Source organism: Idiotropiscis lumnitzeri, chromosome 4 (assembly GCF_059441095.1).
Source record: "Idiotropiscis lumnitzeri isolate Australia: NSW breed Sydney's pygmy pipehorse chromosome 4, RoL_Ilum_1.0, whole genome shotgun sequence".
In the NCBI taxonomy this organism is placed as follows: Eukaryota; Metazoa; Chordata; class Actinopteri; order Syngnathiformes; family Syngnathidae; genus Idiotropiscis; species Idiotropiscis lumnitzeri.
The window spans coordinates 18,166,218-18,191,428 of NC_142394.1; the positions used below are offsets into that span (position 1 = coordinate 18,166,218).

General features: G+C 40.0%; 1 protein-coding gene across 3 annotated transcripts; it reads right to left on the minus strand.

Moving 5' to 3' along the window:
- Nucleotides 1–325: 325 nt before the first annotated feature.
- atp10b (ATPase phospholipid transporting 10B) lies at nt 326–19,805 on the minus strand. Of its 3 annotated transcripts, XM_088294562.1 has the most exons (22): nt 19,309–19,805; nt 16,719–16,923; nt 16,233–16,318; nt 15,544–15,650; nt 14,993–15,124; nt 14,608–14,735; nt 14,276–14,528; nt 12,842–13,041; nt 11,063–11,227; nt 9,977–10,469; nt 9,793–9,893; nt 9,581–9,707; nt 9,328–9,512; nt 6,141–6,408; nt 4,531–4,607; nt 4,246–4,371; nt 3,953–4,153; nt 3,636–3,716; nt 3,459–3,563; nt 2,598–2,770; nt 2,007–2,231; nt 326–784 (listed from the first exon to the last, which is right to left on the minus strand). In XM_088294562.1, exons 1-22 carry the CDS (start codon nt 19,716–19,718, stop codon nt 769–771), a joined length of 3,864 nt encoding a protein of 1,287 aa, XP_088150688.1. In that variant the 5' UTR covers nt 19,719–19,805; the 3' UTR covers nt 326–768. The 3 variants fall into 3 exon arrangements, with proteins under 3 accessions (XP_088150688.1, XP_088150689.1, XP_088150687.1); XM_088294563.1 differs by lacking the exon at nt 326–784 and having other exon boundaries at nt 1,501–2,231; nt 10,022–10,469; XM_088294561.1 differs by lacking the exon at nt 326–784 and having other exon boundaries at nt 1,501–2,231.
- Between the last annotated feature and the right edge of the window lie 5,406 nt (nt 19,806–25,211).

Consider the following 25,211-nt stretch of genomic DNA (forward strand, 5'->3'; position numbering starts at 1 on the left):
GGATTGATTCCGGCTCCGGCCTTCCTGTGTGGAGATTGCATGTTCTCCCTGTGCCTGCGTGGGTTCCCTCCGGGTACTGTGGTTGCCGCTCACATCCCAAAAACATGCATTGTATGTTTATTGGCCACTCTAAATTGCCCTGAGGTGTGAGTGTTGGCGAGGATGGTAGTTCGTCTTTTTGTGCTCTGTGATTGGCTGGTAACCAGTTCGGGTGTACCCCGCTTAGTCCCCCGATGAAAGCTGGGATAGGTTACAGCAAACCGTGTCGTTTGTTTGTCATTTGCGTGGTATGGAATGGTAAGGAATGGCTTTGCTTGACGCAAAGAGGAATCAAATGTTTATTACTAAGGACGGATTATTATCAAGGTTAATGTGCAGCTATAGTAAATGAATTGTGGCAAAGTATCAAGAGATAAAAAAAATACTGCATCTATTAAGTCAAACCGAAAAGGTAATCAGAGCTGCAGTGTCAGGAGTAGTAGCAGCAAGGACAGTGTCAGTAGTAGCCTTGCCTTGTCGCAACCCGCTAGTTCTGCTTATGACTAATGAACTCTGCATTAGTCAAGCGGTACTGCAGCAGAGGCTGAGCAGAGGCAGTGGCAGTACTACTAAATGGTAGTAATTTCAACCAGGGTGTTCCCAGTGGATGCTGTCTTCAACAGAAGATTGTAAGAAACTTTTGATTAAGACTTACAATGTCCCAATCACATTTTTTTGCACCCGAGTCCGGGTCCAAGTCTCTTGATTTTGTGTATCTGCCGATACAGGTCACGGTCCAATACCTCTGCAATGCAAAGCAACAAAGAAGAAAAAGATCACCATCCAAATTATCTCAAGTGTTTTAATTCTTTTTGTTGTTATTATTTGAAAATATGTATCTTAGGCAGATACCTTTTTATATGGCTGTAAATCAGCAGTGGTTCAAATCAAGTAAAGAACAAATGTGTGTGTAAAATTTATATTAAATTCTGATTTGCTTCCGATCATGTAGATCGGATTCGGACAACCCCCATTAAGACACAGAGAACGATTTTAATTGTGAAAATAATGCATAGCGTGACTCATTTGAAAAAATAAAATATTGCGTGTATTAGTAGTGGCCTCCATATACACCCTTTTATTAAAGTCTCAAACGTGTGTCTTAAAAATCTCCTAATGAACATGCAAGTGAGGCATTATGGAACATTTTAATGTCTCCCTTCGTCTGTGTCCTTTTGACCTTTGTGCAGTTGAATCTATCCAACACTAGAGCGCAGCAGTGATTAAACTGCAGGTTGTGGGACGTTTATATAACTGACACGACTCGTGTTACTACAGCAATGAATTATGCCAATGATAAATCAAGGCATTTTTACAAGTGGTTTCAGTTAAAGCATTGAATTTCCATAAGCCTTTCTGTGTGATAAGGAATTATTTCTTACAATGCAGTGCATCTGAATAGTTGAAAACACGCAGGCTCACACAGTTGTAATTACCACCACAGACAATTCAAAACCATCCATCCATGCATGCCATTATCTGAATTGCTTTGTCCTCACGAGGGTCACGCGCGTGCTGGAGCCCATCCCAGCTGATTTCGGGCAGTCGGTGGGGTACACCCCAAACTGGTTGCCAGGCAATCAATTCAAAATCAAGTAAAGAAAAACAATCATGTACTGTGTAGGACCAGCCTGAAAGACAATTCATCCCATCATGTAGGCAGTGATATCATGGAAACACATTTTTTTTCCACTATTACCATGTTTTACCGCATGCGCCCTGCATCCCCATCAGGAATGTAACTGCCTAATGTGTTGTTCACGGTGGCTTCAAGTGAGTAAAAGTAAAAGCTTGAATTACAATTCACATGTCAAAGGGGAGTGAGGTTTTTCTCTCCCTGTTGAAAGTGCTTTCATGCTGAAATGCTCCACTGCCGAGCTACTTCCAGGTGTAAAAAATGTTCAGAATAAATTATCATCCTAATTCTATTACAGTATTTTTGTAGTCTGTTTCATATGTTAAATGACCTCAGTGTGATTTCATCCCCTAAAGAATCAGAGGAAGTTGCAGTCCGAGGAGTGCTGGGAGAGGGTGGAGTGGAGAGCTTGGAGCGTTTGACCTCCCCTCCGCCCCTGTAGCCCCTCCACTCTTTGATCCACGCGTCCTTTGTGGACGCATCCAGGCGGTCCAGATGCCTGGCTTGCACAATCGGGGAAGGGGCGATAGAGTTCCTCATCACGTGAAACGTGTACCTGGGGGAGAGAGTGCGGTGGTGAGAAAGTAGGCCAGTGAAAAACATGCGGCACTTTGATGTAAATCAGGGCATTCCTTCTAAATATCCTCACTTTGAGAGACGTCGGCGAGCAGGACGATGAAATGCAGACAATTTGGATTTTTATATTTAATCATATTTGCGCCATAATACAGTTTCACAATTCCAAAATAATATGGTAATAGTGGTGTGTCACAGCACCAATTCACAATAGAAGTCTATCGTGATTTTTTTTTTATTAATGGCATGTGATAAATGTGAATATGAATAAATATTAAATCATTATGTTAGCGTGATATTAATTATTTCAGTGAGTTGTAAGAGGGGAGAAAATTTGCAATGATACCTTGGCAGTAGGGCCACCACTGTTGTGATGATGCAGATAAGGTAGAAAATGGGGTCTGCCAGTTGGTTCTGAAAAGTCCAGTATGAGTTGCAGGTAACACAGGAGGCGTACAACAGCGTCAGGATCAAGGACACAGCAACACTGCCCAGCATGACGATCCAGTGAACCACAGTCTGAAAACCACAAAAAAGGGAACAACAACACTGTAGTTTGACAATATGTGGCAGTAGAAAAGACAAACAAGCCAAAAGTGTTGCAGTAAGGACAATGCTCATTTCCAAAATGTGAATAAAGGACAAGTCCTAATGACTGACCTGTTTTTTTGGTAATTGTTTATATTATTATTATTATTATTATCATCAATAATAATAATAATCATCATCATTATTATTATTATTATTATTATTATTGCAGTGGCCGTCCATGTGCTTTCTTGTCTGGGGAAATTGATGGAAAATATTGCCACATAAAAAGGTAAAACACCCAACTCTCGTTATGGGTAATCTAACGTGAAACTTCGGCAAACATCACGAGAGCTGGCATTTCCCTTTCCATTTTCTTTTTTTGTGCCACCAACGAATGGTATCAATAATGACAAAAAAGCAAAGTGCGAGGATATCCATGGAAATGTATCACAGAAATGTATCTGCTGCGCAGTCAAATTAATTACTAGTGTTGTAACAGTTGGAACCTGGAACACATTCACTCACGTCACGTTATTTTCTATGTTTTCTACATTTCTATAATAGTTTTGAAATCCAAACAACTTGACATGCTGTGAAATGTGCTATATAAATAAAGTTGTATTGTTTTGTATGTATCCAGCCAGTGTCATGATTATTTTTGTTGTTTGGTTCTCACCCAGGCTTTGATCTCTATTGACAGATGCAGCAGGATGGTAATTAAAGAAACTGCGTTCAAAGGCATCCCAAATGTGAAAACATCAACGTCCAAATCTTGGTAAACCTAAAGAAAAATTAAACATGGCGTTGTTAGTCTGCAGAATGACAATAGACTCCACCATTCTTTCCTACTTACAAGGTATGGAATGAAGAAGCAAATGAGACTCTGGTAGAAGGCATCAAGCATGGAAACCCAGAAGGTGCAAAAACGGTATTCCTGAAATGTTGATGCACAAAATTACGAACAATTTACGGGTGTTTGAATTTAAGCAAATTCCATTTTATATAGTTTATTTTCTCGTGACAGATTGTCAACCAGTCTAGCATGTATTTTGACTTTTGCTGGAAGTTGCTTGTTAAGCTTCAGCTCAAAATAAATAAATATATAAATAAAGGATATATATATATATATATATATATATATATATATATAAAATTTAGTTTTTCACTGACCCCTGCACCTTGTCCAGTCCTATAGAGTTCAGGAACACCAAGCAGCACCTCTGCCGAAACATCTTTGTCCATGATCCCAAACATGATGGGCGGTAAAGAAGTGAAGAAGAGGTTGAAGAAAATCAGCAGCCAGTAGTCCAGCATGGTGGCCGCTGTAAAGCCACAGTAGAACTGATACCAGAAGAGCAGGTTGACATTGGCCTGGAGAGATCAGTGACATTATAAAAAAAGTTGGTTAGACGACCAGAAGACAGGCAGAAGAAGTTACATGCAACTCCATTTTATAGACCCACCAAATTCTTATAGAAGAAGTAAATAATCATATTGGCCAGACGTGTGTAGCACCAGTGTCCGTGAACGAGTAGGAGCTTTTTCAGGTGTTTGAAGCGAGATAATGCAAAGTCACTCGCCATGACTGCCTGCAAGTGAAAAGACGACATTACACATTTGTCATTTTTTTATTCGAAAGCATTACATGAGGAAATTTAGACAGTTCAAAATATGTATTTATTATTTCATGCCCACTGCAATAATCCATGTATTGATAGTCACTTTTCATTTAAATATTTTTTTCGAACCTGCATCCCCTCCTGACCGGAAATCCCGATCCCAATGTCGGCTGCTTGGATCATGTTCACATCATTGGCACCATCACCTGTGGTCACATGTTGCATGTTGTCAGTTGCGGAGGTTAACATCTTAACAACTGCTGACTATTTAAAAATGTTTTTATTTTCATTGTACTGACTCATGCCATTGAAGAATATCAAAGACAAAAAAACAAAACCTCGTCCCACTTATAAATAGGACTCTGTAGACAAAAGAAATGGGGCAATTGATTAAAAATAAATAAATAAAATAATAACAATAATAATGATGTCGATGATCGAGTTGGTTTCCTTATTGCAGCCATAACAATTTCCCTCTTCATCACAAAATGAGCGAAAATCTATCCGTCGAGATCAACGCGGTGAGGTTCGAGGCTGCTGATGTCAGTCCAGCTTGGTCTTGTTCATAGTTTCTATTGTGTTTCTTTCAAAGTTCTTAGATGGGGTTGAGGTCATAGCTTACACATTCCTCCACACAAATCTCATCCAAACATTCCTTTGTGGGACTTGCTTTGTGCGCTGAAAAAAGTAAACGGCTGTCCTCAAAGTTGCAAATATGTACGCCTTCCTCGGAGCAAAAAGGCCACTGATCTTAGAGTGTCACGGTGTCAACAGCATGTTGCAAAAGTGCGACAGAGAGACTGGCAGAGTCACAGAAAACTTGTGAATTTTGCCACTCACCTCTCTGTTAGAGAACATCAAGTTGAGCGAAATGTACTGAAATATTCAACAGTTGGGCATGTGTATTCAGAAGTGTTGAGAAGGTCAAAGTTAAGTTCACCTGAAAAAGTTGCTGTGCATTTTATGGTTGTACTGAAACTTCACTAACAAGTCGAATATCCCAAACTTTTTTGGAATAGTCTAAATACATTATATTGATGAAGTGTGGACTTAAAATTTAGGATTACTTCAGGCAGGTATGGGCAAACTACGGCCCGGGGGCCACATGCGTTGATCCGGCCCGTCGAACTTGAAAAAAATTAAATGAATAATCCTTGTTAATGTTTTATTTTCTAAATACTGTGTGTGTTTTGTTGTAATGCTTTTGCTCACTTTCATTGAAAATGAAATGTATTTTTTTTCTCAGATGAAGTGAGGTTACCAAAACACTCCATTCATCTGTACCTGGTCCGGCCCCTCTGTCAAATTTTAGAACCCATTGTGGCCCGCCAATCAAAAAGTTTGCCCACCCCAGACTTAAGGGGTCTTTGCCAAGACTTGAATAAGCAATTAATTAATTTAAAAAAAAATAACAGATGTTTCCCAATACTTCCAAATGCTTATCTGTAAGATATGATTTAAAAAAATAAATAAACATTGGGTTAAACTAAAAAGCTCTTCCAGAAAACAATATCGCTCCTGCTCAATAACGTTGGTTGTCCTTTTACACAAATGACCCCCCCCCACCCTTGGTAATCAATGAATTGGTCTTTAAGCACAAGCAACCTTCAACAATTACACAATAACTCCGTTGTTTTCCTCCACGAGAAAGGATAACAGGCTTATTTATTAAATGGACGACAATATACCGCTTAACACAACAAGCCTAAATAACTTTGAAAATGACCTTTTTGACTTACCGACAGCTAGCGTCATGACCCGGAGCTTCTCCCTGATGAGCTTCACCACGCCGCTCTTCTGCAAGGGCGTAACCCGGCAGCAGAGCACGGAGCGGCAGCGCTTTGCCAGTTCCACAAAGCGACCCTGCAGATCCTTTGACAGAAGCATGGCCAGGGTGCGTCCATCGATCACCAGAGAGATGTCTGGGGTGGTGTCCACGTTACGAGGGTCGTTTTCATACCGCCTCACCTCCTCCAGAGTGGAGTCCAGGATGGAAGTGCATATGAGCTAAAATAAAAAGTTCATATTATTTAGCTTCGAACGTAGAGTAGGTCGTAAGCAGAGGGCAAAAAAAGTGATGTCTGACGACACACAGGACATGGCATGAAGTGGGCCACATTTATCCTGTTTTGTTTCCATCAATCCTATGCAGTCAAAATGTCATTAAGTGTGAGGTGATGATTGGAAGAGTGTATCCCCGGGGTGGTCAATGCTGGTAAAAATAGTTGAACTAATAAAGCTCCACTCCAGATCACGGGATGAGATATATTTCCTGTGAGGGTTCAATATTAGGCTACTAATTAGATATGAAAGGCTTAGTTATTGTATTGGCGCGAACTCACTCCATCTATCAGCCATGACATGTTCCAAAGTGAGTTCCAGAGCACTCCCTGTGTATCTCCTCCAGTTGAAAAAAGACAGACTGCAATTCAAGGCTATTTGAGACGTGCGCTGATCGTACTTGGTCAGCTCGTTACGAATCAGCTGACACCGCAACCTTTCTCAGACAGATTTGACCTTTCGTTATATTATAAAAGTGTTCAAATGTTTAGATGACTTTTAAAATAGGGGGAAAGTCAATGTCAAAATTTAAAGCCTAATTAAGTGACCATCATGAAAATTCACCGCAGTCATCTGAAATTGTCAGTGAGAGGAGAAGTTTAGTCCGTGTTGCCATTCACATCGGCAAATATGCAGAAATTAGAATAAATGTACAGTTGCCACATACACTGCTGCTCATTGCCTCTGTACAGTAAATATTTAGTACTAAGACAAAAACAAACACGAGAATTGTTTTGGCTCACAGTTCGAAGCTGAAAATATTAAATTATCACTCAATGCCCATTTCTCTCAAATACTGTCCACATATCTGTTTAAATCTGTGTTTGTGAGCACCTCTCCTTTGCCGAGATAATCCATCCACCTTACAGGTGTGGCAAATCAAGATGCTGATTAGACCAAATGTTAACGCACAGGTGTGCCTTTTGTTTCTCTGTTTTCTGCTGCCCCTGAGCCAGGTTGGCCTTGTAAATGAGAATCTGCTCTCAATTGCCTTGCCAGGATGAATACATTTGAAATAAATAGCAATAATAGATATGTTAACAATATTTTTAAGAACACATAGAACCTTTGAGTTAACTTTTTGATAAATGGGAGAAAATGTTAATATTTTGTTATGTTTGTCATTTGTTATATTGTTATTAGATTTGTTATATTCATATTTTGTTATGTTTCTGTAAATGGTATTTTTAATCACTGATATTAATTCACTGTACAGTGGCTAGTGGTTTCAGTCTCAGGTTTCAAGTCTTTTGCGCATTTCTGGAGTTTTAGAGTTTGAATTTTGGCTGGGGCCTTCCTGTGTTGAGTTTGCATTCAGGCCCGACCCTTCGAGATGTTTTTAGGCCAATGCAGATTCCGAAATTTGTCAGAATTAAAATTTGATAACCAATTAAAAGGCTGATTAAAACATCTTTAAAAAATGTATATAATGAATCAAATAATGGAGAGAAAAATCAGCCATTTTTTGGGTTGCCGGGGGATTTTTGAATGACATTATGAGTCAGCTGGGATAGACTCCAACTCGTGACCCAAATGAGGATAAGCATTCTAAAAAAAATGGATCAATTGGGATAATAAAGGCTGATTCTATTCAGTTCTGTCTCCTCTTTAAAACGACTGACAGCTTCCTAAAGAAATATAAAAGCCGTTCACCTTAATATTGTTGAATGGGGTTGAGGTCAGGGCTTTCAAAGTCTTCCCCACTGAGCTCATCAACACTGGCTTGATGGTTTGACTTTGTGCCCAGAGGAAGCATAAAATTGTCCAAAATCTTTTGATAAGATGAAGAATTAAGATAAAGGGATACAAAATGGTCCAGCGCTTGACTGTGTACTTTTTTTTTCTTCCAAACACTTCATCACGTTTTCATAAAAAAGAAACTGATGGTTTGTCCATAGGTGCAGTGCGTTTTATGAGATGGCGTTTGAGATGCAGTAGGTCCATGTATTCAATTCTAGGTGCTTTGTCATGCACGCAGTGCAATTGAGCTTTTAATCTTCCCCAAATAAATAAAACCAAATTTGACCCAGTTGAAATAGTTATTTTCATAATGGTTGTAAGCCTCAAAATAGTTTTGCTATTCAATTTCTTAATTTGAGGAGCAGCTTTTAAATTTTGTGGAGCAATTTCTCATTTTTCTTTTGGCAAGTTAATCACCCTAACCTGAAGCAAAGTTTTTATTAAACAATTCAAATATGACAATATAATATTTTTTTTTCTTTTGACTTAATTTTATTTTTTTTTTAATTCACATTGGGTCGAGCAGCAAGCTGCATTTTCTTGTCTAAAAGCAAAGATAAATTGATTGGAAAAAAAACCCAATACTGTAATATAATTTAGAGTGCATACCCCAAAAGTCAAAATCATAACAAAAAAAAGGACAAAGGTCTTTTTCACAGGACAGCAATGACATGCTCAGCTTTAAGACGGTTCCTGCAAGACGTCTGTGAAAACTGTTCTCCATCAAGCACCTAATTCCAGTGTCAAACGCGCTAGTTGTGTCAATCTTAGGCTCGATCAGAAATTAGCATGGCTTGTAGCATATTTGCCGCTATCGTGAACTACCGTGAAAAGGAGCAACTGGAAAACATAGCCACGCATGGCCAGTCAAAGCTCGTCACTAGCTAACAGCTGCGGCGAAAATAGAGACTCCACCCGCCGTAGATGTCGTGAGAGACGCGTGTTCATCCAGCCAAGACCAAATTTTCTTGGACCACGGGTGATTCTTGAATTTTGCTCTTCAACGAGTTTTGATGAGGCGCAAAAAGCAAATTATGCCTTGCAAAAAGCGATGCGAAATTTCGCGCTACCTTAGCATTGCATACAGTAACTCGGACAAAGGAGGGAAGTCAAGTGCCTCCTCACCTTGTTTTTGCAGCTCATGTTAATCACCAGGTCTTCATCCTCCAGCAGCCTGCAGGCATAGCCGATGTTGACAGCCGTTTCCGGTTTGTCACCAGTCAGCACCCACACCTTGATCCCTGCTTCCCGCAGTGCCAGGATGGTGTCTGGAACGCTCTCCTGCAGACGGTCCTCAATGCCGGTCGCCCCTGCAGGAAGACATGTGATTTACAGACAGATGTATGTTTTACCGGCGTGCGGATGGATGGGTTGTTACCCAGCAGGGTGAGATTTGTCTCCATCTGCACAGCGGTGTCCATAATGAGCTGCTCTCTGCCGTCAATGGCAGCCATAGCGCTCTGTCTGCTCATGGACCAGACGTCATAGTCTTTGGCGCTCACAACCTACGGCACACACATCAAAAACAAGATGTTGGTATTACAATTGCAGGACAAAAACTCATAATTCTTCATATTCTCAACTGTGTACCTTCTTTGTAAAGCAAAGCGTGCGCAGGCCTTCTTTAGCGTAGCAGTCGAGGTGATACTGAGTATCCACTACGACATTTTTTTGATTTCCGCTGAGATGCTCTAGACAGGTGGAAACAAAAAAAAAATATCCATATGGGTTCATTTGAGATATTAATTCTTCAATCTGTACAAAGTGTCTTCACCGGCGTATGGTGCACCGAGCAGCTCCATGATAGAGTAGTCTGCACCTTTAGTGTATAGCACACACTCTTTAGTGATGGGATGTCGCACCAGAACGGACATTCTCTTCCTGGTGGAGTCAAAGGTCAGAGTGTCGAGCACCTCAAAGACCAGAACCTGACCCGACGGCAGTCGCACTGCCACGCTGTGGGGGGTACGGCGCAGCAGAATGAAGCCGTACGCTTTGGCGGCATATACCAAAGCTGCCTCGTCCGGACTCTCTGCCTCATAACACACCCCACTGGAATCATCACTCTGACCATGTGATGGGAGAACTCCTGAGTCATCCGCTGTTGGAAAAGGGTTGAAGCAGTCGTCCTCTTTAAAAGAGGTGTCTGAGAAACTTCGGTCCCTTTTTGGTGCAAATATGTTGCGAAGAGAGCCGGCCTTCTTCAGGATGTTGGAGAAATTATCCAATGGATTAGTTGGTTGAAAGGAGCACGGATATTCATGCGTCTGAAAGTAAATGAAACATTTGTTCATCATGTGATATTCTTTTATAGGCTGTCTGCTTATTGCAACCGCTGGCTCTGTTCTGCAGCTTAAATAACACAGCTGATTTCTCCCATTTGTATGGCTTCCAAAAATAACAAAATTAATGGACGTAACCTCAGCTGCCCTGTATATCTCACCTTTAATGTCGAGCTCATTTAGAAAAGCCTGGTATCTTTGCAACTGGCAAAGACAAATTAGGAGCAATTTAGCACTGACCACAGATGAAAGTGGAGAGTTGAAACAGCTGGAGAATTTATTTCATCCGGAGAGAAGCAATTAAATCTGAGTTTAACCTGCAAGATGGTCAAATCGTATATACACTGGGAAGATACCAAGAGTCATTAAATAATGAGTCGACAATATTTACGGGAAAGTTTAGAATTTTGTTTACAGGCGGATTGAAGACAATGTCACATAAGCTCATGTGGGCTGGCCACTTGGTTTACGGCACAAAAATAAACGTCTATTTCTATTAAAAGAACACATCCCTCTGTCATCTTTTCTCTCTTCCATCTTTATTTCCCATCCACAGTGACAGTAAACAGAACACTCACCGTCTGTCTCTGAGCTGTTGCCATGGAAACCACCACCGTGTTGCAAATGGCAAGAGCCAGAAAAAAGTCGAGGTGTGGATCCATCTTCTGACTGCTGCTGCTGCTCGTACTCTCGGCGACGCTGACCCGCCGGAGCAGTTTCCTGTCTGGAATCACCTCTGTTTCCTGTGCGAATGAATTGGATCGGTCTGTTAATTTATAGCTGGCGAAGACTTAAAACGCTGCTTACTTTCACTTATTTAGGAGAGGGGATGAGGATATATTTGATGATTCAATATCAACAGATAGACAGATAGATACAGTAAATCTGTTTTGAGCGTTTCATTTCGAGCTCTTTGGAGATTTTCTCAGTCACGTTGTGGTTACTTTGGCCCCTCGCCTTCACAGACAACTGCAGACACTGAACTACTCAACCGTATATTACGATGAATCTATAGTGCATGTTTTCCGTTTATGTGACATTGGTGGTCCGAGCCAAATGGCGCCCAGCAGGACCATATGCCTAGTCGCGGACATTTGCTCAACTTTGAGCCAAGATAAATGTGCTCATCGCTGACGCCACGTAGATTGACCATCTGCGGTGGCCGCTGGGGGCAAGAAGGTCTACTGCCCAAGGGATGAGTGAATTAAAAAAAAATAATAATAATAAAAATCAGTTTAAGCTTTGTAAAGATTTTATGTATTTACCAAGTGTTCAACAAACACACTATTCTTATAAAGATACATATTCATATTAAAGCACCACTAGCTTCATTTTTTCCTTTTTTCTTTCCATAGTAGCAATTTAAACACGGTAAAATAGTATAAAGTACAAAACACTTAGCAAGAAGGTGTAAACAATATACAAATATTTTCGCTATACTTTGCTAAGAGTCGGCTCAAGAGCCAAGAAATAATCCATTAAATTATAGTGAGGGTCTGGATCAAGGTGAGGCTATAGAAATGTATTTTCAGAGTTTTCGTCACTCTGACATCAATGGAATCTTTCATTCCACAGAATAATAACCATGTGTCAATTTGTCATTCTCCATGCACAAGGAAGTAGCCTGTTAACAAACAAACATATGAACAAAGAAACAATATTTTAATATTTGTTTTATTTAACAGTTCATCCTTGGCGCAGGTATGCACACTAGTGCACGCACGGCATTCTAAGTCAACAGACTAATAATAGCACTGTCAAGATAACACTTGTAATGGTGACTAGGCTTTTCCATAAATTGTTTGTCCCGTGTCATGAAACTATAATCATTGTTACTCGCTATCCATTTAAAAAAAATAAATTTTTATGAGGGAGTTTGTGTTTTGATTATAGTTTCTACACATCATTTCATCATCATTTAAAAATATATTTTTCATAGGGCAGCATGGTAAAATAGTGATTGATACGAATCACAACTCTGGATTTGAATATTGTGAGTTCTCCAACAATTGTTTATGATCTGTAAGTTGTTTTTAACTGTTTAATAATGACTCATAAGCTGTCATTATTAACAATCGGAATAACCCATTCTAAATGTACTTTTATGGGTAACTGGGACTAACTAGTTCTTTTCTTTGAACTGAATCATCAGTCTCATTATGACTGCGGAAGAATGAGTGTTTTTGTGGATCTGACCTTGGGTGACCTATTTAGTCCCTCATGCGCAGTCAAGACAATTCCTCATGATTTCCCCATTTGTTTGGCTGCCTCATAGTATCAGACCAAATAAGTCCACAAGCCCCAGTGGCTCCCTGCAGCATCTCTAGAATCAAATCTTGACTGAGCGCTCATCCTACCAGTAGACTGCTGAAGGCCACGTTGCTCTGGGGGTTTCCCGCCAACTTGTTCTTGTGTCTGCTTTCATGGCGGCGTGGTGTGCCTTCAGGGCCGCTGTCCTCAGCATCCAGAGACCATCCACGTTGCGGGGGTTGTGGCTGCTGGTTATAGATGACCTCCTCTTCAGTTTCTGGCTCATCAATAATAGCCAGGCGGATGGCTGAAAGCACCCCAGAAACGATGTTATGTTATTTTAAATTTGTTGCAAATTAGCATCACCCAAGATTAGATCCATATAATCCAAAACATTCCAGATTCACTGTCCAATTAAATTATTTGCTGAAAGAATAGACCAAAGTTTATTTCTATTGAAAGTGCCCAACTTGGGTAAGTGAATTATTTGCAAAATTGCATTGGTGTCAATAGGTTTTGAGAAATATATGAAAAAACTTCCACCTTTTTGGAAATTAACAAGATGCCAAGTTACATGCATGATAAAAATCAGGCTTCATTTGAGCTTTTTTTCCTGTCTTCGGATTGGAGTCAACAGAGTACAATTCTCTGAAAGATTCTATAAGATTATCCTGAGCAATGATCCTGAGGTGCGGGGTGAAATAGTATTTCCTCTCCTATCTGCTGGTAAAACAATCAGGACAAGAGTCGTAAGTGTTAAAAATGTTTGTGTGTTAACCCTTGACCAGCTTAGCCTGATGCTTCAATTATTGCTATAAAGGATTGAGGGTAATATCCTTTCATGAAGGTTGGTCAGGAATAAAAATGGTTTAAAGACTGCATGAAGGCAACTTTCCAAGGTTTTCCCCCCCAAAAAAAATCATCCAATTACCCCCAAATTATTGTTCGGATAAGGATAGGAAAGTGAAATTCCAAAGCAAAAACCAAAATTTGAAGAAGCCGCAATAAATATGACAAGGAATTTACTCCATTAATGTAGTTACCAGATAAGCTAACAGTTAGCTTAGCTTCTCTTATTATTCTTTTACAATTTCTTCCTTTTAGTGTTTTTCAGCAGACTGGAGGCGATGGCATTGTGCTCCCTCACAGGTCAGTCATGTACTAAAATCAAGTAAATTGACAAAATGCTAAAAATAGCCCTGCTTGAGACACTTACAGAGGTAACCTTTTGCATTAGCAACAAATCTTCACTCTGTTCACAACATTTCTCAAGTACATGTTTAGTCTTGGCTTCAAAGCAACACCTTCTAGCATGTCCACATTCCATTGCGATGAACAATTGTTTGTAAAAGTTAAACAATGTAAAAGAAATGACTTTTGCTATGACGGGGTCAAAAACGCTTTTTCCTTATAAATTGTTGACTCTTATCGAGTGATTCGTGCTTGAGGGCAACTTTCACAATGCGTGTATGAAATGCAAACATGATTTATCATACATACAGTAATCCAACATAAGCTGTAAAAGGCTTGCTGATGTTTACCGTTCTCTTTGTGCGGGTACTCCAACCCCATGATGGAGCAACGTCGAAACACCATCTTGTTCTCAGTGAGAGTGCCCGTCTTGTCGCAGAAGATGTATTCAATCTGTCCGAGGTCCTCCGTAATGTTCAGAGATTTACATTGTATTCGGCTGTCTTTCTCCTCGTCGTAAAGGTCTATGTCATGTGTAATGAAGAAGATCTGGCCAATCTTCACCAACTCAATGGAAACATAGAGGGAGATTGGGATCAGGACCTGGAAGATAGGTACAATCATAAATCAAAATTTTGTTTTGTGAGTTTTCATAGACAAAGAGGTGAAGATTTTTTTCAACCTGCAGCAGGATGATCATGCTGAAGAACATGTAGAAGCTGGACAGACTGGGACTGTCCACATGGCCGTTGCTGTCAGGCACCAGGTAAGGGGGCACGCCAGGTAGTGCCCACCGCCAAAAAAAGTGACCTAAATGTGTGAGGACAGGAGGTTTAATCACATCGACTGGCACATAGAGGGAGGCTATTTTTGGCGCCACACCTTTCCTCAACCCCCACCAACATCGTCTTTCAGCAAAACGGGCTTGGAGCCAAAGTGATCGATCAACAGCTGATGCAAATGAAATAACCCCCCCCCCCTTCACAGGTTCACAGGTTTAAAAGCTTTTAAACCTAAAATGATATGCATAATGATTTCATGGTTCAGTTATGTAATTCATCACCGACCCAGCGCTCCGACGAGACACATGGCGAGGAGCAGAATGACGCAAAAGATGACGTCCACGTTCAGTTTCCGCTCCAGTTTGCTGCGCTTGTATCTTGGCCCGTTGTTGTTCAGCATTGACTTCGTTTCATGGCCTTGAGGATGGGAAGAGACGGCGTTAGCATTCAGTTAGCAAAAACGCGCATTCAATATTGCCCTAATTGGGCCAAACACTTCATTCTTAAAAAAAAAAAAAAATCTCTCTCTCTCTCTCTCTCTCGCTTTCTCTCTCTCTCTCTCTCACTCTCTCTCTCTTTATATATATAAACACATATATATATAATATATATATAAATATATATATATATAAAAATATAAATATAAATATATATATAAATATATATATATATATATATATATATATATATATATATATATATAGTCTTACACTTCCAGTATAAAGATACATAGATACATATAAAGATAGACAGAGGCACTAAATCTCAACTAGGCCACCGTACGTCTATGAAGTGTAAATGCGTCCATAGAGATGGTAGGAGAAAGTGAAATATACCTGCGTACACAACAAAGCCAACAGCGTGGTCGGTATTTCTGACAGTGCAACCTCGAAGCAGCAGACTCTCAATTCCAGCGCCCACCTTTTCTTTATTTGGTTTCTCCCTGTGGCAGAAGAAAGAATACTCCTTGTTAGACATTCATTGTATACATCCCACATTTTCAATTGTCTGCCTTTTAGGCCACAGCTGGGCAGCAAGAAGAGATGAGCTCTTCGATTTGTAACTCCCAGGGAAATTGATTAGAGTCTATTACAGCTCTAATGATGCCTCTGATGGCATCAGAAAGTGCAGCGAGTGGGTTGGAATTAGGTTTTGCTCTGCTCTGATGGGTTTCATGAATCCAAGCATCCATCTGTTTGGACTGTGAAACTTTCAACGTCCACCCCTACCACTTTTTGTGCACCAGTCCAGTTAAGTCTTTTTGTTTTTATCATTTTCATATTATGAATGGTCAACATCTGGTGCAGAGACTAGTGTTAAAATTATACTCAAAGCAGAGCCTCTGCATAGTGAATATTTCATGATGGTGACACTTTTGACTGCTGAAAGATTTTTTCCAAATATAATTACACTCAACTGAAAACTTTTTTTTTTCAATTGAGTGCAATTCAGAATGGACCAGCATCATATACTGTAACTGATTGTGTTTGACTTTGGACGATCAACTGTGTTTGTTGATACTCACACATAACACTTGAAGTGATTCAGATTGTTGTTGGGCCTTTCACACACCGCAACACTGTTGAAACTTTCAGGTTCAAAGTCAGGCTCCTGTGGAAAGAGAGTGGGGCTCCAAGTCATGAGCCCGCATCCCACTGAGCGGTGAAGGTTTCGCAAATGTTGGGATTTTTTTCAGAGTTCATTGCAGGTCGCAAATGTTCACAGAGATGTTCGCCAGAAATTTGCAGAATTAGTTTTTCGTATTGCCAAGAAAGTTTAAACTTGTTCGCTCAGTGGGATACCAGTCCTTCCAGAGTGACATGATTGTTATATCAGACACCGAGTTAGGTAGCACATGAAGTACAGAAAGTGCTTGTATGTCATCCAACTGATGTGGTATTCAAATTGGCAGCCTTTATCACTAACTGTGCGGAAGACACATTAGCTTACTTCGTTTTACCGTCACCATTAAAGACGGGAATAATGAGTTATAATTACTGGTCGTACTCACCGTGACACAGAGGCCAGGAACCACCTTTCTCTCTTTGAGGTTGGTCTCGCCATCCAGATTGGACGTCTCTATGTGGCACACCCCGTTGCGGTCTGATGTGTGCAGGAGCAGGAGGTCTGCTGGGACGATTTCGTTGCAAAGCGCCTTCACAAAATCACCCACTCGAACATCCTTCCAACGGCGCTCCACAAATTGCTTGTCTTTTCTGAAAGACCAACCATTACTGTTTTCACAGGAGACATGGGGAGGGGGGGGGGTTATACATGCATGCTACTCGTAGAAGTTGAATCAAGAGGCCGTTTTGCCCTCGGGCTATGAGGCTTCCCATGGAAAATGTTGTGTATTCAGCTGTGCTTGAAGCGCTGGCTAACTGGCAGTGACAGACAACTGCAGGTATGCTGCCCTTCATGTACAACCTGATCGGGTAGCTTCCTCACAACACCACACCTGGGATTCATTGAGCTGAAGTGGAGGTATTTTTAGCCTCTTGTGTGTTTTCATGCATCTCTGTACTGAACCAAAACATAAACGCAACAATTTTGGTTTTACTCCCATTTCTAAACTTGCGATATCCGTGGCGTTGCGTTGTGTGATAAAACTGCAACATTTCAGAGAGGCCTTTTGTTGTGGCCAGCCTGAGCAGACATGTGCAATAATCATAATAATCATGCCTAACCAGCATTTTGATACCACACCTATGAGGTGTGATGGATTACCCCGACAAAAGTGAAATGCTTACCGATTAGTGAACAATATTTGAGGGAATGTAGAAAAGGTTTTAGAGCTTTGAGTCCAGCGTTTTTGTTCAGTCTATCTATCTATTTTCATAATGATTTTAGTTATAGGAATCAGAGTAAATTGAGGCGGCGGAAAATGATTGAATGCCACCTGACCTGGAAACAACAGTTGAGTTTGTAGTTGCATTGCTAGAAATTCCCCAGAAGGTTTTGTGGTTACGTTAAATGAAAAAAATAAAAAAAAACAAAAAAAAAACAACTAAACACAACCCGTGGGTGAGATTGATAAATGGAGTAGCTGTAAATATTTGTTGAGAGACGATCGCAAAACTGCACGGAGGCAGAGTAAACTGGGAATTGGCCATCACTTCATTTTCTCCTTGGTATGCGTAAAATGTTTGGGTTGTTTTGTCTTTGAGTAATTTTGCAAAACATAATGGGTTAGCTAGTTTCAACTTAGCAGTGAGCTATCCATTTTACAGACAAAATAACACATATGCGCCATTAATCTGAGCAAGTCAATAAACCAGTCTCTCAATGAACATGTTAACAGTCTAAATATTTACCATGTGAATTTTTAAATAAATTTACCCATTGTTAATTATATCCCCCCGTTCCATCTCCAATGTACAACACATAACGTCTTGATTTCGATTGACACTTTTCATTCAAACAACAGTGGTGCAAAAGAAGGCTAAGATTATCACTGAAGCACTTTACCCTCTTTTCTTATCTACTCTTTCTCCGTCAATTAATATTTATTGGTGAGTAGCTTTAGCATTAGCATTATCTAGTATCAGCCAAAATGAACTCTGTACCCACAATGTCCTTCATTTCCATTAAATAGGGCATTATCTATCTATCATATATTGCTATTTTTCTATGTGTTCAGCCTGTCATTATTAAAGCAAAAGGTGACCTCAAGCAACCTTACTGAGCCGTTCTTGCAGAACTCCAATAGTTTCTTGTTTGGGTTGCTTGAGCGCAGGTGGATTGACAAGAGTGTCAAGTCGAGATAAAGTAGATTAGATGCCCCAGATGATGTGGTGCGTCAATGCTTTCTCTATGTATTGTGTGGAAACACGCGGTAGTCTTTGTTGTTTTGGATATGAGCCATCCATTTGGTTGCATTAACATTGAAACACTCCGTTCCGTAAATGGCCATCGAAAAAAAGTCTAGTGTGTTGAATGGAGCTTATCTCATTGCTTGAGGCTGAGGTGACAAATGTCTGTCTTTACTGCGCTCAAGGCCACCTAGACAAACACTCGCACAGGAGTACCCTCCTCAAAATCCCCGCTGACTAACTTTTGTGCAAAGTAGAAAAGCATTCAGCTGCCAGTGCCAATGACAAACCCTGATGGAGGTTAAACTCATCACCGGGATGTCTTGTGGAACCTTTCAGCTTCACATGCAAGAAAATACACACACTCCACTCCTCCTCCTCTCACTGTAACTCCAAAATCACACCACTGAAATGGTTGGGAAAATGACAGAGTTTTATCCTCCTTTGTAAATTATTCATTTTACACCAGTGATTCAAAAATAGATACCCGCTAACCTTAGTGTCTCTGCTGACACAACACCCAGTTGAGGCTTTCATCAAATGTGCACAATGCCGTGGCGAGATATACTGTTGTGAGCCTCTTCAAAAGAGGAATAATCTCCCACACAATTTCTATTTCTAAGTCAAGAATTCCCACAGGGGGCTCAAACGCAGAGGAGGAGGAGAAAACACACATACACACTGTGGGACACTAGCTGCACACACTCATGCAGACGTTTATTTTGATCACAGAGGTGCCTTGAATGCACTATTTTGCTCTCAATGCACCTTGTGTACTTCGGATGTTACCTGCTGTAGATGAAGCACGGCATGTTATTGAGCTTCTTATCCGACTGGTACCTCCGGAAGTCCTCCCAGGCGTCTTTAAGGGCGGTGAGACACAAGATGACACAGATGGGGATAAGAGCCACCTCGGGCTCAAAGGCGTTCACCACGGGCACAAAGTTGAGGATCGCCAAGCCCACGAAATAGATGTTAGCCAGACGGTGAAACTGCTCAAAGAGGTTGAGTGGTATAAAGAGGAGGAGCGTGTATTTGGTGGTCTTGATAGCGTTTCCGGGCAAGTAGCGGTTGGGTTGCTTCTTCTTCCCCAGGCCTTCATAAGGGAGGTTGGAGACCAAGTGGCGGAGGTCATTTTCCCGTACCCTTTGACCTGTCAGGGCGTCCCTGATCAGGGCCAGAGGGTTCCACCATGCCATGGAAGAGCTCTCTATTCTCCTGCTTCTCAACAAGCTCCTTTTCTTTCCATCCCCTGGCTGCCGTCTCACTCTTCCAGCTTACGTGTGTGTGAGTCCTGATTCACACAAGTGACAGCACCTTTTTAACTGGCTCCGCCCTTCCCATTGACAGGTGTGTTCACATTCCTAAAGTCATTCACAGAGTCAGGGAGAGGAAAAATGGAGTTGCTGCCTAGAAGTCTTGGGTCTTTATTCTTTTTTTTTTTCTTTTTTTTTTTAATCTGCCCCGTTTGGCTACTTGATGATTTTATGCTGGAAAAGTTTGCCCAGAGGAGCTTTACATACGCTGTTACCACACATACAGAATAAGCTTAATCAGACTTTTTTTTTACCTCTATTATTTGCTCAAAAATTCACCTATTCCGATTTTGTGCTAATATAAAAGTAGTGCTTTGGTGCCGTTTTGTGGTAAATTGGCAACGAGCAACTATGTTGAAGTGGACTGAGGAGCTTCCTTTGGTCAGGCTATAGTCCTTTTTAAAGAAAAGTAGTGCTTTGATTCCATCTTACGTCAATTGCATAGGCCATTGCAAACTTTTTGCGCTGTGTTAATTATTCAAAATGATTTATCATTTGCAGCTGAGCTCAGCCTCTATATACTGAACTGCCTTATCCTATCATTCCAATTTCACTTCATTTGTCTGAAATCATTAGACCGGACCTACAATGAAAAAATAAATAGACACATTTTTTAAGATTTTTACATTTTTCAGACATGCTGAAAATATCGGCTAAAAAGCTGAAGACTGTCCATTCATGTAAGATGTACATCCAATTAAGCAAAAGAATGGCTCCAGCAGTAGAAAGCTTTGGAATGGGGCAGCCACAGCCCAGACCTAAATCTGACTGAAAATGTGAGCGGCTGCGCACAACAGGCGCTCTCGAACTTAGACCCATTTGGGTATGGCAAGACAAAAAGTGCTAATTACAACGCAAGCTTTCATTAAAGTAAATGGTACCTCAATAAAGTACTAATTTTAGGGTGCAAAACATTTTTAATCATCCTAATTATTATGAATTTAAAAAGAAATCCCCAAACAGATTTGTTACTTTTCCCCCCCAATATAATAGACAGAATTACACGCGAAATATTTTGATAATTCTTCTGAATAAAAAAAGATAAGCTGTTTTCCAATACATTTGGAGAGAATCCCAGCAACGAAACAGTAAACTGTCTCAGATTGACCCCGAGTGCAGCATGACAGCCTGACATATGCATGTGAGCCTGAGTAGCGTACACTGATGATTATTCTTGAAAATGGCGGACTAAAGGAATAGAAGAAGAGAACTGACATCAAACTGTCGCTGGAGGCAAACATACAAGTGGCGTAACCGTACGAAGGAATATTGGGGCCAGAAGAAAAAGAAAACAATAATACAAATAATGTTGTAAGAATTCGTAATAGAAGCAAAAACATAATTTTGACTTTTAAGAAACTCACATAGATCCACGATTGCATGTGCATGTTTGACTTTCTAACCACAAGTATTTTGAATAATTCTTAGCAACTTGATGACTATTTGGCAGGTCTCTGTTGTGTTGCTTCTCTCTGCTATCGCGATCGCAAACAGATGCACGTTGTTATCCTCCCCGCAAGATCACAAAAGGTAAGTTTGAGTAAGCTTTAAAACTTTTCAAATAGTTGTCAGCTTTTTTATATTAATTGAAAACAATTTTGCACCGTAATGGACATTTTCAGGCTGCAAAAAAGAACTTTGAAGTAACGGACATTCGACTTGCCTAAATGATCACATAATTAGTCATAATGATTAATCAAACTTAATTAATCAGTTAAATTGAGGTTCCCTTTTCATTTTTTCTAATTTCAAATGTGTTTTTATTACTCCTTGATAAAAATCAACTCACCAACATACCAAGATGCAGTGATTACGCCTATGTCAGCTTTTGCTATCGAGACTGAATGATCGTGTTTAAATGAAATGTACCTTTTGTGCCTTCAAAAAGCAGCCTTTGCACAGATGGCATGAATGTAGGATGCCTTGCACTTCCTCATGTTGGCATATGTTGTCTTTTCCAGATCAGGCTGCTGAACCTGTTCAAACAAGCCGAATTTGCACAGGGGTCACGTTATTGATAACGATGACGACTGGAATATTTACACACTGAACCGAAGCACACCTGCCTGATGGAAGCCATAGCAAAAAGGAAAATGATATCTTAAAAAAAATGATCATCATCATTCAAACTCGCGATGTCCCTGAATGGTCAGGTGTGTGTGTGCCAAAATCAGTGGTCGGCTGGCACATGGACTGTACGGTGGCGCAGCTGTGAATGCGCACACACAGATACCAAAAACACACACGCGCTTCCACAGAGCAGTCCTGCGCATCCCTAATTAGTTCAGTGACACGGAAAGACTACAAAGTCGAAAGCATCTGCCTTTTCCCTCCTTTTTTATACATGCCGACATTAATGTCCCTTGTTTTCCCCACAAAGAGAGCACAAAGCATCTGCCTATTGTCGTAAAATAATACATCTGTTATTTTAGCAATGCATGGAGGAACATAAAACCAGATCACATCACATTTTACACCACTTTGCCTTTTTTTTTTTTTTTCCCAAAAGCCCCGTGAGCATTTGTTACACACGTTCGTAAATGACGTGCAGCTCTGTTAAGAGCATGGTTGTGTCTTCCCCGAGACCACAAGATAAGCGGTTAATCGGTTCTTCATTTTTTATAAACTCAACGAGAGAACTAAAATGCTAACACCGAAAAGAGAAAAGCAAGTAGTAGATGTGCAAGAAAAAGTTGAAATAAAGTTGTGATCCCGTGCAGTAATAAGGGTTTAGTTGGGAATTAAGAAAGTCAGAGTTATACGGGAAAACTGTAATATGGTCAAAATGCTAATTTAGTGTGCCAACAAGAACTTTACGACACTGATGCCAGATTATATGGATGTATTTATGTCATAAGCAAATGGAAATATTTGCAAGTAAGTCTATCCACAAAAAGTACAATTGAATTAGAAACAGAAAAATGAATATGTTTTAGCTTATGTCCCATCGCTCAACAAGCTAACACATCAGTGTCGTAAAGGGACACAAATGTCGGAAAGCACAATGTTTGTTGTGGCAAACAACTTCCGTGAGTAAAATTCTTGTTAGCACACAGTTGTTTTTTTTACATATGCTTACACATAACATATTGGCACCAAAGATAATGTTCCACTTTGTGCCAATTGGAATCACCAAAGCTAGCCAGGATAACCACAATTCTCATTTACCAGCAATTTATTTTCATATTCCATGACCAGCTCAGACGTATGAAAACTGTGTGGCCTGTGCCGGAATTTCCACTAAACATGTATAGGACTCTCCCAAATTACAACTACAATTCGCGTAATGGTGAGTTGTAGCTTTTTTTTTGCCATGCTAGCTTGTTAAAATATGCACACAAAAAAGGTTGTGAACTGCTGTACTATGCTGAAAAAATATCAATGCTCGTCATTCAACCCCTAACTTAACTCCTTAAATTAGTCTGATGGCTTTACGTTCAACATTTGTATCAAAGTATTTTTTTTCCAAATATCCTTTATAAAATAAAGGTTAAATATCTTGACACCATCCAAACTAATATTTTCCCACATCTTCAATTTTGTAGATGTTTACAGTTTAGGGCATCCAAACAACTTCCATTTTACTGACATTTCATTGTGTTCTTAGTAGGAAATCAAACATTAGTTGTACAATATTCTCAGCTAGGACAAAATCCCTTTTAAAATATTAAATATTCAGTGTTTTGCAATATGAAATATTCACTAGCAGCCATTTAAGGGCTGCAACAGTGTTGAGGTCAAGGAAGCGAGTGCAGCAGAGTGGAGCGATGGGGAACTCTTTCTTCTTTTTCTTTCTCTCCCCGTCTTCATTTTTTTTTTTTTCGAGCAGTCATTATTTCCTGTGGACCCAAGTCAACAGAGAGCCCCCATATGAATGCGGCTCTGCATTTACGTCACCTCGTTTCCATCCATTATGCATTCCAAGATTCAGTGCTCACGTCTCTCTTAAACACCACTTTTCGACGAGCACACAGTGTCGGTTTAGTTGTTCGCCCACTGGTACAGACACAAAGCTCCACATTCGGTAACTTGAGTCAAAATGAACACTGTAACAATCACAGAGTTAAAATCAAATTGTGTTCATAAATATTTTACATAATTATGTTTAATAACATAACGGCTGTTCACTCAAATTTGTGTAAAAAAACTATTTAAAGGGGACGTCAACCCTCCAATAAAACATTTGTAATAATAATATTAATAATAATAATTCTGATTAATATTGCATTTGTGGAATATGAGTTAAGCAGCAAAATCAACCCATTTTCAGCCATTTCAGGTGGCGGCCATTTTCTAAATTCACACTTGGCTCTGGTAATGAGCATCAAGGCTCACCTGTTTTCTGAAACTTGGCCATGATTGGTCATTACTTGAGCCCTGGACAACTGTGATGTCATTTTCAATCCACAGAAGTGACAAAATGGCTGCCCCCTGAGATGGCAAAAAACGGCTTGATTTTGCAGCTTAACTCATATTCCACAAACACAATATTAATCACAATGTCATTTTTTGCCTAGTAGGCCGGCAGAGAACATATTCTTGCCAAGACTATTTTTGGGTTGACATCCCCTTTAAGTTTAAACAGGATAAGCCACATAGAAAATGCCTCGGAAGAGAAGTACCGTACTGTTGAATGGATCTAGAGTCTCCACGCCCCTGTTCAAAGGCCAGGTTCTTGTGATATAACATCATGAGACTAAAATAAATCATTAAAAAGTATTAACACTACATATGAACTGAAATGTACAACTCAACTGAAATGAAAAAATATATAGTTTTGAGAGGGACAACGAAAAATAAACAACTGAATGCAGCTGCACAGACATTCATACGGGTTAACTAACTCAAAATAAATTTCAGCTGCTCAACTCTCTAGCAGAAACCTAAAGGGTTTTGTATATAACAAAATCGCCCATACATGTGTAATTAAACATATAAAAAGTATTCAGGGTTTAATTAGAGACACTTTAAATGGTGACAAGTGTGTGCTGACTCCGATTTAACCCGAAATGGAATGTGAACAGCCACATAAAAGTTTCTCGTAAGAGAGTGTGCACGATTGTGCAATCACACTCTCGAAAATATTTTTCATCAACTGAGTTGTAAAGGTTACGGTGTAAAACGTTTAGAGTTCATTTGAATAAGGCTGTGCAGACTTTTTAATACAGTATTTCCTGTTCTGTGTATTATTCTCACCTCATGAATATACCGAAAATGATCCACAATTTAGAAAAGTTACCAAAGCAGACTTATGTGGTACTATAATGCATGGGAACAATTTCCTGGGGTTAAAATTTCCTATCATATCTGTGCGAGTCCATTGAGGGCAATAATGGTCGTAAAAGTTTGAGGCCAGCCAAGAAAATGCCACCTTGC